The 16,089-nt window shown below is 55.6% G+C and overlaps 1 protein-coding gene across 1 annotated transcript in view; it reads left to right on the top strand.

Annotated features, from left to right (window-relative positions):
- Nucleotides 1-16,089, top strand: part of gabbr2 (gamma-aminobutyric acid (GABA) B receptor, 2) — a 1,455,116-nt gene that overhangs the window by 1,236,988 nt on the left and 202,039 nt on the right. The window contains exon 12 of the mRNA XM_072509007.1: nt 14,604-14,711. Within this exon, the coding sequence (XP_072365108.1) occupies nt 14,604-14,711 (108 nt within the window). The remainder of the gene's footprint in view (nt 1-14,603; nt 14,712-16,089) is intronic.

A 16,089-nucleotide genomic window follows, 5' to 3' on the forward strand; every position in this document is an offset into this window, starting at 1 on the left:
CATTGGCTTCAGGGTGGGAGCATCAAGTTTATTGGACAGGCTAAGGACACAATTAAATGTTATACATGCTGACCTATTGATATGTGACTTTTGTCCATCCAAAAACATGGAATTCACAGGTCATAAAGTGCACAGTTGCTATTTTGTTTGAGAAAAGCAAAAGTTAAATCTTGACTTCATGATAATTAAGTCATCTTCAAGGGGCTATCATTTTTATTCTCATATTTCTAAGGTAAAAAAGATTTGTCAAACTCTTAAGATGTAAAGACAGGCCTGTTTTAAATCTCAGCACAGATTCAATGTGGCACTTGTGAGTTTGCAGCGAGCTTGCAGCAACTTTAATGACCAAATCCATTGGAGAGTAATATTTTCCCAAACTTGCTCGCTAAGATTTATTTTAAACCATTGTACTTGCGGTTAATTGTGACTCATATCAGGACAGTAACATGTCAGGACAGTAAGTATATCAGATTAAATTTCTGCTGTGAGTTTAGCTGATATTTTTAATACCTTTCCAAAGAATGATGTACTGTAAGTAGTTCAAATAGAACCCTCTCCCTTGCCCTGTTGTTGATTGGATAGCCATTTCAATAGGTTTGCCTGCCTGCCTTCTGGCACTTTCAAGTGAAAGAAACAAGGAGAAAACACATGAAATTGCAATCCTGGGGTGGCGTGCAAGAAGTCGCTATTTCAAACATGAGACCTCAAGTGAAACAACAATGTTTGCGACCCTGCCATATTATTTTGTGTGGATTTATTACAATTGGCCATAGTATCAATGTTTGTTATTGTCATGTAATCTTCTTTATGTAGTGCAACATAATAACAATAATAGGCTTTATTGTCACAAGTAGGCTTACATTAAAACTGCAATGTAATTACTAAGAAGAGTGCGTAGTCGCCACATTCTGGCATTCTTTTCAGAGAGAGAATTCAGAATGTCCAAATTACCTAACAGCATGGGGGTGATTCTCCGAGCCCCGCGCCGGGCCGGAGAATCGCCGCAACCGTGCCACGATGCCGGCGCGAGATTCTCCGAGGTGCGGAGAATCGGCACCATTTGTGCCGCTGCGTTTGGCGCGGCGTCGGCCGCTGGAATCGGCGGGGCCGCCGATTCTCTGGGCCGAATGGGCCGTGCCAATACGACAGAGTCCCGCCGGCACCGTTCACCCCTGGTTGCTGCCGGCGGGAACTCTGCGCGACCGGTCGGGGGGGGGGGGGGGCTGTAAGGGGGTGATAGGGGGGCTCCTTCATTGGGGGGGGCCTCCGATGGGGTCTGGCCCACGGTCAGGACCCACCGATCGGCAGGCCGGCCTCTTTCCCCCCCCCCCCGGGCCTACTTTCTGGCGCAGCCAGCCCCTGAACACCGACCCCATGTTGAGTCGTGGCCGGCGCGCTAAAGAAGTCCCCAACGCATGCGCAGGTTGGCGCGGTGCCCATTTGGCGCCGCAAAAGGAGGTTGGAGCGGCGTGAACCGCTTCAGCGCCGTGCTGGCACCCTGTGGGGGCCAGAATCGGTCGTACTCGGGCCCGGTTCGCGCCATCGTGAAACGCGATGGCGTTCACGACGGTGCGAACACTTGGGCTCCATATTGGAGAATCGCCCCCATGTCTTTCAGGACTTATGGGAGGAAACCGGAGCACCCGAAGGAAACCCACGCAGACAAGGGGGGAACATGCAGACTCTGCACAGTCAGTTACCCAAGCCAGGAATCGAACCTGGGACCCTGGCACTGTGAAGCCATAGTGCTAACCACTATACTACCGTGCTGCAACAGCGCTCCCAGAAAGGGGAAGTGCTATCAGAATAGGGGGCGGGATTCTCCGCAATCGGCGCGATGTCCGCCGACTGGCGCCAAAAGCGGCGCTAATCAGTCCAGCATCACGCCGCCCCAAAGGTGCAGAATTCTCCGCATCTTGGGGGGGCCGAGCCCTCACCTTGAGAGGCTAGGCCCGCGCCGGACTGATTTCCGCCCCGCCAGCTGGCGCAAAACTGACTTTGTCGGGCGGCGCATACGCGGGAGCGTCAGCGCCGCTCACGGCATCCACGCGCATGCGCAGTGGAGGGGGTCTCTTCTGCCTCCGCCATGGTGGAGACCATGGCGAAGGCGGAAGGAAAAGAGTGCTCCCACGCACAGGCCCGCCCGCGGATCGGTGGGCCCCGATCGCGGGCCAGGCCACCGTGGGGGCACCCCCGGGGCCAGATCGCCCCGCGCCCCCCCCCAGGACCCCGGAGCCCGCCCGCGCCTCCGTGTCCCGCCGTCCCAAAGATGGTTCAATCCTCGCCAGCTGACGTGGGTTGACAGCGGTGGGACTTCGGCCCATCGCGGTCCGGAGAATCGCCGGGGGATTCCCGCCGACCGGCACGGCGCGATTCCAGCCCCCGCCGTATCTCCGGTGGCGGAGAATTCGCGACACGGCGGGGGTGGGATTCACGCTGGCCCCCAGCGATTCTCCGACATGATGGGGGGTCGGAGAATCGCGCCCAGGATTAGTGAAGTCATGGATTGAAATTGCAGTATTGAAAGACCAACGAAGACTTCCGGTTGTGGCGATGCGGAGCTAAGCCGCACATTTCGGCAGCTCCCGCTTTAACGGACTTTTGGGCTCTCCAGAGGAGCCCCGACTGGAAATTTTTTGATTGAATCCCGTGTGGGAAGGTGAAGTAAGGTCCCCCCTTACGTTGTATGGCGGAGATTAGCGGTGGAGCGTTGGAGAAAGAGGCTCTGGAGCAGCGGCAAAAACGAGGGGGAAAAAACAAGATGGCGGAGGGCGGAGATTGAGCAGCATGGGGGCCGGACCAGCAGGAGTTCCTCAAGCACCGTGGGGAAGAGCTAAAAAAGGTGGTGCTGGCGCCAATGCTGTTGGCGATCGAGGGGCTGAAGGAGACCCAGAAGGCCCAGGTGGTGGAGCTCCGCGAGGTGAGGGATAAAACAAATGAGAACGAGGACGAGATCCTGGGCCTGGCGATAAAGGTGGAGGCGCATGAGGCGGTGCACAGGAGGTGGGCCGAGAGACTCGAGGTCCTGGAGAACAGGTCGAGGAGGAAGAATCTCCGGATTCTGGGTCTCCCCGAAAGAGTGGAGGGAGCTGATGCTGGGGCGTACGTGAGCACGATGCTCCATTCGCTGATGGGTGCGGAGGCCTCTCCGAGCCCCCTGGAGCTGGAAGGGGCTCACCAGGTCCTGGCGAGGAGACCTAAGGCTGATGAGCCGCCAAGGGCGATAGTGGCAAGGTTCCATCGCTTCGCGGACAAAGAAAGTGTCCTGAGATGGGCCAAGAAGGTGCGGAGCAGTAGAGGGGAGAATGCGGTGATCCGAGTCTACCAGGATAGGAGCACGGAGGTGGCAAGGAGGAGAGCTGGCTTCAACCGGGCCAAGGCGGTGCTGCACAAAAAAAGAGTCGGGTTCAGAATGCTGCAGCCTGCGCGACTGTGGGTCACTTATCAGGACCGACACCATTATTTCGAAACGCCAGAAGAAGCTTGGACCTTTATCCAAACGGAAAAATTGGACTCGAACTGAGGGGCTGTGGTTGTGGGGGCTGTTGGTTGTATACGGGGTTGTAAATATGGGTAAAGAATGCTTCATGGGTGGGATGATGGATGGGGATGTGGGTAGAGTTCTTGTTAAAATTCTTTCTTTTTTCTGTTGACGAGATAGTGGGGAATGTGGGCGTCGGTGCTGGAGGGAGGTGAGACTCGGGGATGGGGGAACTGGGATAATGGCCGCAACAGGAGCTGCGCCACAGGGGGCGGGGCTGGCTCAGGAAAGCGCGGGCTTTTTCCCGCGCTGGGGGGGGGAAAAGAGGGGATGTGACGATTCTTGGACCAACTGATGTTCCCGAGGGTGGAGGAGCAGGAGGTGACTGGTTTGGGGGCCCCCATTGGGGTGGAGGAGCTGGTTAAAGGACTGGGGAGCATGCAGGCGGGGAAGGCCCCGGGGCAGGATGGGTGCCCGGTGGAGTTTTATAGGAAATATGTAGACCTGTTAGCCCCGTTGCTGGTGAGGACCTTCAATGAAGCAACGGAGGGGGGGGACCCTGCCCCCGACAATGTCGGAGGCGACGATCTCTTTGATATTAAAGCTTTGACCCACTGCAATGCGGGTCGTATAGACCAAACTCGCTCCTCAATGTAGATGCCAAGTTGCTGGCAAAAACGTTGGCTACGAGGATTGAGGACTGTGTCCCGGGGGTGATTCACAAGGACCAGACGGGATTCGTAAAGGGTAGGCAGCTAAACACCAATGTGCGAAGGCTCCTAAATGTGATAATGATGCCATCGGTGGAGGGAGAGGCGGAGATAGTGGCAGCCATGGACGCGGAGAAGGCCTTTGACCAAGTCGAGTGGGAGTATCTCTGGGAAGTGTTGAGGAGGTTTGGGTTTGGGGGGGAGTTTATTAGTTGGGTTAAGCTCCTGTACAGGTGGCGAGTTTGGTCACGAACCGGCGGAGGTCGGAGTATTTCCGGCTGTACCGAGGGACGAGGCAGGGGTGCCCCCTGTCCCCTCTGCTGTTTGCATTAACAATTGAACCTTTGACCATGGCGTTAAGGGAGTCGGGGAAATGGAAGGGGGTTGTCCGAGGGGGAGAGGAACATCGAGTGTCGCTGTACGCAGACGACCTGTTGCTGTATGTGGCGGATCCAGTGGAGGGGATGGTTGAGGTCATGCAGATCCTCAGGGAGTTTGGAGACATCTCGGGCTATAAGCTCAATGTGGGAAAGAGTGAGCTCTTTGTGGTGCATTTGGGGGATCAGGGAAGAGGGATAGACGACCTACCGTTGAGGAGGGCGGAAAGGAGCTTTCGATACTTGGGGATACAGGTAGCTAGGAGCTGGGGGGCACTGCACAAACTTAATTTGACGCGGCTGGTGGAACAGATGGAGGAGGGCTTTAAAAGGTGGGACATGTTGTTGAATCCCTGGTTTCTTTACCCATCAGTCTGGCCTCAATAAAAGTTGAGATGGATTTGCAGGTATAACATTAGTTATTTTATTTAGCTTGCAAGCGTTCCTCAATTCTCAGGAGCACGAAGCACATTCTGCTCCATGGACTTCTGGGGCGTCATTCTCCGACCCCCCAGAGGGTCGGAGAATGGCCGTTGGCCGCCGTGAATCCCGCCGCCGCCGGTTGCCGAAGTCTCCGAAGGGAGAAAAGTCAGCGGGGCGTTAATGGCGCCGCTGCCGCGGAGAATGTCACGGGTCTGCGCAAGGCAGCCGATTTTCGGCCTGCCGATATTCTCCCTTCCGGATGGGCCGAAGTCCCGTGGACGTGATGACCGTTCACGTCGACGGAAATTAAACCTCCTTTTCATCGGCGTGACCCTGTGCTCCAGGTTCACGCCGACCAGCGTGGAGGTGAGTGACGGCCTGGGGGGTTGGCTCTGGGCAGGCGATGGCGTGGCCGCAGTCTGAATGCATGAGGAGAGGTGTGTCTCGGGTTGTGTGTGTGTGTGCGGCGGGGGGGGGGGTGGTTAGAGTAGGCTGGGCTCCGGGGGAGTGCCGGGAGGGGGTCCGTGCCGGGGAGGGGGATGGGGGGGGTCCGTGCCGGGGTGGAGGTTGGGGGGGGTGTCCGTGCCGGGGTGGAGGTTGGGGGGGGGGGGTCCATGCCGGGGTGGAGGTTGGGGGGGGGGGGTCCATGCCGGGGTGGAGGTTGGGGGGGGGTCCGTGCCGGGGAGGGGGATGGGGGTGTCCGTGCCGGGGTGGAGGTTGGGGGGGGGGGGTCCGTGCCGGGGAGGGGGATGGGGGTGTCCGTGCCGGGGTGGAGGTTGGGGGGGGGTTCCGTGCCGGGGAGGGGGATGTCTGTGCCGGGGTGGAGGTTGGGGGGGGGTCCGTGCCGGGGAGGTTGGGGGGGGGTCCGTGCCGGGGTGGAGGTTGGGGGGGGTCCGTGCCAGGGAGGAGGTTGGGGAGGGGGTCAAGGCCGGGGAGGGGGATGGGGGGGGGTCCGTGCCGGGGTGAAGGTGGGGGGGGGGGGTCCGTGCCGGGGAGGGGGATGGGGATGGGGGTGTCCGTGCCGGGGTGGAGGTTGGGGGGGGGGTTGGGGCGGTCCGTGCCGGGGAGGGGGATGGGGTGTCCGTGCCGGGGTGGAGGTTGGGGGGGGGGGGGGTCCGTGCCGGGGAGGGAGATGGGGGTGTCCGTGCCGGGGTGGAGGTTGGGGGGGGGTCCGTGCCGGGGTGGAGGTTGGGGGGGGTCCGTGCCGGGGTGGAGGTTGGGGGGGGGTCCGTGCCGGGGTGGAGGTTGGGGGGGTCCGTGCCGGGGAGGGGGATGGGGGGGGGGTCCGTGCCGGTGTGGAGTTTGGGGGGGGTGGGGTCCGTGCCGGGGTGGAGGTTGGGGGGGGTCCGTGCTGGGGAGGGGGATGGGGGGGGGTCCGTGCCGGGGTGGAGGTTGGGGGGGGGTCCGTGCCGGGGAGGGGGATGGGGGGGGATCCGCGCTGGGGTGGAGGTTGGGGGGGGGGTACGTGCCGGGGAGGGGGATGGGGGTGTCCGTGCTGGTGTGGAGGTTGGGGGGGGGGGGTCCGTGCCGGGGAGGGGGATGGGGGTGTCCATGCTGGGGTGGAGGTTGGGGGGGGGGGTCCGTGCCGGGGTGGAGGTTGGGGGGGGTCCGTGCCGGGGAGGGGGATGGGGGGGGGTCCGTGCCGGGGTGGAGGTTGGGGGGGGGTCCGTGCTGGGGAGGGGGATGGGGGTGTCCGTGCCGGGGTGGAGGTTGGGTGGGGGTCCGTGCCGGGTAGGGGGATGGGGGTGTCCGTGCCGGGGTGGAGGTTGGGGGGGGGTCCCTGCTGGGGAGGGGGATGGGAGGCCAAGTGAGTTGGTCCACCTGGCCAGGTGCCAGACTCCAACAGTTGGACCCATGCGGTCCATGCCACCTGGCTGGTGGGAGGAGGGGATATGGGCAATGATGACATGTCGTCGTTCCCATCCCCCCCCACCAGGCCGTCATGTTTTCAGACCATCCAGCGATGCTGGCCGCCGTGGCGGCAGCCGCTCATGTCTATGTTGCCCTGGATGAGGCACGTGCGGCCACCTGCAGATAACAGGGCCGTGTTCACTAATAGGAAGGGGACCTATTCGATGAACGTACAGGTTGTCTGCGACCACCGCATGATGATCCTGCACGTCTGCGCCCGTCACCCAGGCAGTGTACACGACTCATTTGTGTTGTCGCGGTCATCCTTCCCCGGCATGTACGAGGGACGCCATCCCCGGCTGAGGGGCTGGTTGCTGGGCGACAGGGGCTACCCATTGCGATCGTGGCTGATGACCCCTGTACGGAGGCCACGCAATGAGGCGGAGAACCGCTACAATGATGCCCATGTAGCGACAAGGGGAGTGATAGAGAGGTGCTTTGGCGTGCTGAAGATGCGTTTCAGGTGCCTGGACCTCTCTGGGGGCGCCCTCCAGTATCGGTCAGATAGGGTCGGCCGCATCATTGTGGTGTGCTGCGTCCTGCACAACATAGCCCAGCAGAGGGGCGATGTGCCGCAGGCAGAGGAGGGCGGAGTGGGGGAGCAGCAGGAAGAGGTGCAGTCCTCCCCAGATGAGGGGGATGGGGGTAATGGTCAGGGCAGACGGGGTAGACACAGGCGGGTGGCTGTCCACCGTTACCGGCTGGCCCAGCGGGCATGGGACAGACTGATAGACGCCCGCTTCACTGACTAGATGGGCGTGGGAATCGGGTAGTATGGCCACAGACCGCACACCATGGCAACAGCCGACCACCCACACCCCCCACCCATCCACCCACCCCACCCGCATGCACACCACCCCACCCCCCCCATTGCCGATCCACCTGCGGCACAACGGGCCGGGCTCACACAGTTGCGGGTGGACGCGTGTCTATCGCAGGCCATGGAGGATGATGACAACCCGCCCTGCGGTGAGCTCCTGGCTCTACATCGTTGGACTATGTCTGACCCATGGCCACAGTACCACCATCCACCCGGACCATCCCTGCATGCGGCTGTGACACTGCAGCGCACGGTCCCGTCCTCTGCCCGGGGGATGTTGATGGCGGCCCAGGGGGAAGGGGGCAGACTCACCTGGGGCTGAAGTAAGACCACCCCTCACACACACACTTGCGCTCAACGTACATGACACCCCCGCACACTTTGGACAGAGCACAAAGGCAGCTTCTGTAGGTGTAACATTGACTTTAATAACCAAAGGAGTTCATGCACGTGCCCTAGCCCCTAAAACTCATCTGTGCCCTGCAACCGTGCCAACTTACTCAGTGTCTAATTGTTTGGCCTTACGGGCCCTTTGACTACGTCTACGTGGTTCCCCAGACGGTACAGCAGAACTGGAGGTGGACTCCTGTGATTCCTGCCCTCTGACACTGGATCCCTTTGGCGGCCGTTTCCTGGGGCGTCCTGGCCTAGATGGGCCAGGCTGCGGCCCGGGCGACTTGGATGGCGAGCTGCCAGCCTGTCCTGCCAGTTGCCCACCCGATGCACCTGGGACGGAAGGGGGGGAGTCCGAGGTGTCGCGGTGTACCGGGACCTCCCCTACAGAGGGAGCCGGGACGGACCACACCACCTCCTCCTCCCTCGGGGTGCCCGATGGCCCCAGGCCTCTACATGGGTGGGGGATGCGAACGGACTGGCCATCTGACGCCCCCCCAACATCTGGCGCTGCCAGTCCTGGAGGCCCGTGCTGGTATCGACAGGGGTCTGCAGGTTTGCAGCCATGGAGCCCAGGGGGTTGGCAAACCCTGTCTGTGACAGTGCAACGCCGGCTCGCACATGGCCACTGGCGCCGATGCCCTCAGCGATGGCCTGCAGAGACTGGGCCATGGCCTGCAGAGACTGGGCCATGGCCTGCTGAGACTGGGCTATGGCGTTGAGCGCCTCTGCCATCTGGCGCTGGCATTGGCTCATGGCCTCCTGTGAGAGGGCAGCCATTTCCTGGGCCACAGACGCCGCCTGCACGGAAAGCCCCAGGCCTCGCAAACCGTTCCCCATGTCTGACACCGTCGCACCCATTGCCTCCACCGCGGACGCCACCCGTGTGGTGTCGGCCTGGGTGGCACGCATGACTGGCACCACTTCCAGCTCCTGGACGCGTGTGGACTCCTCCACCTGCGACCGCAGCCGCCGCAAGCCGCCCGTCATCCTCTTCGCTTGTCTCCGGGTCGGTGGTTGCATCGGATCTATGTGTGGGTGTGGTAACTGCAGGAACCCGGGATCCATCTGGGCGGCAGATGTTCGCTTGGGCTGGGCTGCCCTCCGACCGCCCGGCCCCTCTGCTGTTCCTACCTCCACCTGCTGTACCGGGACGGCTGTGTTGTGCGCACCAGTGAGTGTACCAGACGCCTCATCACTAAAGTGCCCAACCGAGGTGAGTGTTTCTGCGATGGTGGAGGGTGTTGGTGACAGCAGTGGCGTTGTGTCGTGCTCTTTGTCCCACACTGAGTCCATAGCACTTTGGGGTGGGGGTTCGTCTCCACCCATCCACTCTGAGTCACTGTCCGGTATTTCGTCTTCCTGGGTAGTGGTGTCCCGGGTAGTGGTGTCCCGGGTAGTGGTGTCCCGGGTAGTGGTGTCCCGGGTAGTGGTGTCCTGGGTAGTGGTATCCTGGGTAGTGGTGTCCTGGCTCGGATGTGACGGGGGCCTGTGGCTGCCCCCCTCATCGCTGGGTGGTCGCTCCCGCACGTGACAGGGGTGTCGTCTCCCTGTTGCTCCAGGTCTCTCCATCTCCCGTGGTATGCGAGGGGCATCCTGCGGGCGTCGCATGCTGGAGGGTGCAGGTCTCTCCGTCTCCCGTGGTCTCCGAGGGGCATCCTGCGGGCGTCGCATGCCAGAGGGTGCGGGTCTCTCCGTCTCCCGTGGCCTCCGAGGGGCATCCTGCGGGCGTCGCATGCCGGAGGGTGCGGGTCTCTCCGTCTCTCGTGGTGTGCGAGGGGCATCCTGCGGGCGTCGCATGCCGGAGAGTCCGGGTCTCTCCGTCTCCCGTGGCCTCCGAGGGGCATCCTGCGGGCGGTCTGCATCTGCGGGGATGGGTGCCTGGACGTTTGGTCCTGCGATACACAATGAAGCATGCATGGTTAGACATCAGGCAGTGATCAGGTGATACGGGGTGGGGGATATAGGGGAGGGGGGATATGGGGACGGGCTGTCGGTGGCTCACTTGCTACTACGCCCCCGACCTCTGCATCAGCAACCTCCCGGTCCTCAGGTCCACCAGCCAGTTCCAGGGCCCTTTCCTCATGTACGGTCAGTGGCCTCTCATCAGCGGGGCCTCCTCCAGTCCTCACATGCTCCCTATTGTTGTGTGCGCGCTTCTCCTGTGGGGGGGGGGGGGTGGTGGCAGGGGTAAAAGGCAACACTGACAGGCAGGTATATGAATGCACGCCATCGGTTGCGCGTGCATTGCAGAGGTTAAGGTTAGGGCTGGATTCACTTGGGGATATGGGGGAGGGGGGGATATGAGGGAGGGGGGGATATGGGGGAGGGGGGCATATGGGGGAGGGGGGCATATGGGGGAGGGGGGATATGGGGGAGTGGGGGATATGGGAGAGGCGGGGATATGGGGGAGGGGGGATATGGGGAGGGGGGGATATGGGGAGGCTCACCCTGCCTGCTCTGACGAGGTCGTTCACCTTCTTGTGGCACTGGGTGCCTGTCCGTGGTGTCAGGGCCACAGCGGTGACAGCCTCTGCCACTTCCCTCCACAGACGCCGGCTGTGGCGTGGGGCAACTCTGCGGCCGTTCCCGGGATACAGGGCGTCCCTCCTCTGCTCCACCGCGTCCAGGAGCGCCTCCAGATCGCGTGACTCGAACCTCGGGACTGAGCGGCGGCCAGCCATCCAGTCGGGCGTTGCGGTCGGGTGTTCCGGTCTGTTGGGGGGGAGCAGCGCGGCCTTATGAGCCGTCACGCTGTGCGGCGCGTATGACACTGCACGGCGTGAACCACTGCACAAGCGCGGATCCCGTTACGTCGCTGCTAGCCCATTTCGGGCCGGAGACTATCGACCCATTTTTCCGACGTGACGCAAGTCGGATTTGCGCTGTTTTTTGCGCCGATCAGCGGACTTTCCGCCGATAACGGAGAATTTCGCCCCTGGAATCAAGTGAGGATATGGAACAAAGGAATCTGTACTGATACATTCAAATGGCATCAAGTTTCACATACACGATGCCCATAGGTCATCCTATATCCCCCCTGACCTGTTGATCTATTCTGATTGGCTCACTTCCAATCCCTTCCTCTGGCCCCTATTATCCAGCATCACTCTCGTAGACACACCTCTTCCTGCTTTTTCCATGCGGTCTGAAATCCTTTGTCTATGAACTAACCAGAATCAAAGTGGCCTATTTCTACATTACATTAACTAATATCTCTAAAGTAACTATTTTATATCACATTCGTCAATGTTGCCACTCTCGCTGGCGGGCAGGGTACAGTCGATTAAAATGGTGGTCCTCCCGAGGTTTCTTTTTGTATTTCAATGCCTCCCAATTGTGATTACCAAGGCCTTCTTTAAGAGGGTAAGCAGGAGCATTATGAGATTTGTGTGGGCGAGCAAGACCCCGAGGGTAAAGAGGGGGTTCCTGGAGCGTAGCAGAGAGAGAGGAGGGTTGGCGTTGCTGAATTTGGGTGGCTACTACTGGGCAGCCAACGTGGCGATGATCCGTAAGTGGGTGATGGAGGGAGAGGGGGCGGCGTGGAAGAGGTTGGAGATGGTGTCCTGCAAAGGAACGAGCCTGGGGGCGCTGGTGACGGCACCGCTGCCGCTCTCGCCGCTGAGGTACACCACGAGCCCGGTGGTGGCGGCAACGCTAAAGATCTGGGGGCAGTGGAGACGACACAGGGGAGCGATGGGAGCCTCGGTGTGGTCCCCGATCAGGGATAACCATCGGTTTGTCCCAGGAAGGATGGACGGGGGGTTTCAGAGCTGGCATCGGGCAGGGATTAGAAGAATGGGGGACCTGTTCATCGATGGGACGTTTGCGAGCTTAGGGGCGCTGGAGGAGAAGTTTGGGCTACCCCCAGGAAATGCCTTCAGGTACATGCAAGTGAGGGCGTTTGTGAGGCAGCAGGTGAGGGAATTCCCGCTGCTCCCGGCACAGGGGCCGAGGCTGAGTAGGTTCTTTGGGGTGGAGGACAGATGTGGGAGGTGCTCAGGAAGTCCGGCGAACCACGTCCATATGTTTTGGTCATGCCCGGCACTGGAGGGGTTCTGGAGGGGAGTTGCGGGAACAGTATCTAAGGTGGTGAAAGTCCGGGTCAAGCCAAGCTGGGGGCTAGCACTATTTGGAGTAGTGGACGAGCCGGGAGTGCAGCAGGCGAAAGAGGCCGGCATTCTGGCCTTTGCGTCCCTAGTAGCCCGGCGAAGGATCTTGTTAATGTGGAAAGAGGCGAAGCCCCCCAGCGTGGAGGCCTGGATAAATGATATGGCTGGGTTTATCAAGTTGGAGAAGATAAAGTTTGCCTTGAGAGGGTCTGCGCAGGGGTTCTATAGGCAGTGGCAACCGTTCCTAGACTATCTCGCGGAGCGTTAGATGAAGGTATGACAGCAGCAGCAGCAACCCAGGGGGGAAGGGGGGGATATCTTTCATGGGGCGGGGGAGGGGGTGGGAGGAGGGAGGGAGGGGGAAGGGGGGGTTTTCTGGGGGGGCATTTGAGCAAGAAAATATATGAATAATCTGGAAAACTGACATGTACGGGAGGAATCCAATGTACAAAGTTCTGTATCATATTGACTTGCCATGTTCATGTCTTGCTATGCGAGCTTTCTTTCTTTTTTGTTCCGGGGGGTAGGGCGGGGCGGGGGGGTTGTTTGTAAGGTTGAAAATTTTGTTAAAAAACTCTTAATAAACATATTTTTTTAAAAAAAGAAAGACCAAGGAAAAGGAGAGAAAGAAGTGAAGTCCGCTGAAAATGTTTTGAGTATAACAGAGATTTGTCTGACACATTCAGCTCCTTAAGCTCTTGAGAATAACCGCTTGCTATTTCAAATTAAGAATGAACTGATTAAGTTTAGTTTTATGGTACAAAGGAGTAGGACCATAAATTGTTATGGACACATGATGAAGTAGCCCAGGTTTTGCAAGTCCTCTTGGAATTGTTTGATAACCAAGGACACATTTTTTGCCATTGCTAATTTTTTAATGGGCCAAACTCAAGATCCAAAATAAAACTGCATTAATTGAGGATGAACCACCATTGTAAAAGAAAAAGCTTGTAACTGGTATGCCACCTTTTATTGGCAACTGAATTAATTGGATTATTTTGACAAATCAAATAATTATGATATATTTTACATTTCAATATGTAATGAGATACTGGGCGGGATTTTTCGGTTGCACCTGCCCCAAGGCCGGACATTCCTGCTCAAAGTCAATGGACCATCAAATTTTCTGTCCCATCTGCAACGATTCCCGCAGCAGGCAGGACAAGAAAATTTGCCCATCTGTATTTATTTCTCATGTAGATTTTATGTCTACTTGATTTTGGAGATTAATGACCTTTTTCATAATGTGATAGAAACTACATATGCTCAATCTGTACCAATCCCTGTTGGACTTGACCAGATTTAGATTTGAGAACACTTTATTAACGCGGCATTGTGAGTCACTGAGCTTACCAGTGTTGAGAGTTTAGAGTTCGTAATAACATTCAAGTTGATAAATAACCCATTTATCCATCACTCTACTTTATCATAGTTGTCCTTTTTCACAGATATTACATGATCAGTAAGATGTATTTTAGATATAGGGGTGTGAGGTGTAATCTTAACATTGACAAAAGAACCATTTTTATGCAAAAGATAAAGTAAAACCTCAGTACCAAAAAATGAATAATAAAGAAGTCATGAAATGGGAAACAGTCAGAATAATTATGAAATCTGAAAAATGTGATATGTCTTTTGAAAATTTACTTCAGTGCTGTAAAACAATATCAGATCAAATCAATAATATTTAGTTTAAGCAGTTCTGTTGTATCAAAGGAGAATGCTAATTAAGGTCATTGTAGAAAATTTACCTTTACCCACAGAGTTCACAAAACAATTCTCACAAATATGATGAGTACTTTGTTTAAAAAAACATAATGAGAAAATAATGCTTCTGAGCTCATGTTATGAGATTCTAATGTGCAAACATTGCTCTCCACAATGACAGTGGAGGCATTTAATTGTTTATTCTTAATCTCTGCTAACATATTGGAACCTGCAATTTTACATGATTATATCCCTGCTGTAATTTCAGGTCATTGTCTTTAGCCTGTTTTATAAATAATATCATTTTCTCAGAATTCCTAACACAGACTAATTATAACGATGAATCATTAGGACAAAACCATATTTCTTAATTCATATTAAAAGACGAGTGGAAGGCAAAATAGCAATGCATTTAAAAGATAAAAGCAATTGAATCACCGTTGATTCTTGTGTAAAGTTTGGTGAGTAACATCCAGAAAGAATGGGGCAAGGTTTTAATTTTGGATGGAGGCTATAATAGATTTTCTGAATGTATATATATTTAATTGACTGATATAGTTCAATTAAGAGTAAGTAATGTTCTATGATCATAAACATTAGCTATTTTGAGGAGCAATTAAAGGATATCCTTTATTCGTTATCTTCATTTATCTTTTTCTTGTCACTCAGGTTAGAACCTGGATTCTTACAGTCGGCTACACCACAGCATTTGGAGCTATGTTTGCAAAAACATGGAGAGTTCACGCCATATTTAAAAATGTGAAAATGAAGAAAAAGGTGGGGAACTTAATACAATACAATTCAGTCTGTAATAATATTCCAGTTGATTTCCTGTGGTGCTACTCACTATAGATCAGAGAATATGTTGTTTTATATAATTAGCAATTGTCGCGCATAATATGTTGCTATGCAGTTGTGTGAACCTTAGTCCGTCCCTTTAGGGTAACATGGTGCAATTGCTATCATCATACATGCTCTTAAGTCAACTAGAGATTATACAGACTCTTCTTACTGCTTTATTTGACTGTCCTAAAGTCAACTGGAAGATATTTTCTGTTTCTGTCCCTGCACGTTGAAAAATGCAACAAGTTTCTTTTCAGCTTTGTACACTTTTGTATACTGCAACTGACATGTGTGTGTGCGTGCTTCCACAATAACAACAAATGTCCATTTCCTGCAGTCACAATGCAGGCAGATATAAGGATTATCTGGTACTCACCAAACCTGATAAAGCCCAAGAGGTGACGTCCATAGTAATGACTAGCTGTAGTGACAATTTCTGCTGCTGTTAACAGGTATGCTATAAATGTCTGCCACTAGCCCTTCCACTAGTGGTGGAACTGTGGAAAGGATCCCCTACTAGTTTACCTGCTTAAATATTTCTCTTGTTTCCCAGGTCAGTAAGTTAGTTTGACAGTGCTAATTAAATATTAAACATTCATTCCATTCCTCCCCCCCACCATCCCACCTCTTTACTGTTGTGCATTGCTCCAAGTAATACTCTGTCAGCCAGCCTTGTTCAGTTCTTAATTCTTTCACAACGGCTCATTCAAAAAAATTGAAATGATCTGTTCATACTTCCTGGCCAGTTCTTTGAAGCTGTATTTGTGTTTCCCTCTGCACCTTTGTGTCTTACCATGTTATCGACTCTGCCCCTCATCGGTCTTAACACTTCATTCCAGGCACCAGAGGGCAGGCTATTTCCAGCTATCCTACCAGCCATTCCTGAATTCTACTATCATTTGGACCCAAATTCCAAACTCTGCCTCACCAACTCATTCTTTGTGAGCCAAACGGGATAACCAGATGTGCAGATCATGATGTGTGATCAGTCCACAGCCGTTCATGATAATACAGGCAGCATGCCAACATGCTTCTTGCACATGTGAATGATTGCTGTGGAGGAAGTGGAAAGTAGGAGAGTGTTTTGTACCTGATGGGACCAGGAGAATACCCAAACGCACACACACACACCAGGAGCATCAGGAACAGCTAGCAATGGTGATCAATGTCAGTTATCAAACCCCAGGAATCTGAATGCAGTGTGACAGGAAGTCTAATGATCTCATGCAAGTGGGTAAGGTCAATGAATATATCTTCAGCTGCCGTACCAACAGCACCATCAACACCCCACTACTTTATTCACACACCCTCA

This window comes from Scyliorhinus torazame, chromosome 6 (assembly GCF_047496885.1).
Source record: "Scyliorhinus torazame isolate Kashiwa2021f chromosome 6, sScyTor2.1, whole genome shotgun sequence".
NCBI lineage: Eukaryota > Metazoa > Chordata > Chondrichthyes > Carcharhiniformes > Scyliorhinidae > Scyliorhinus > Scyliorhinus torazame.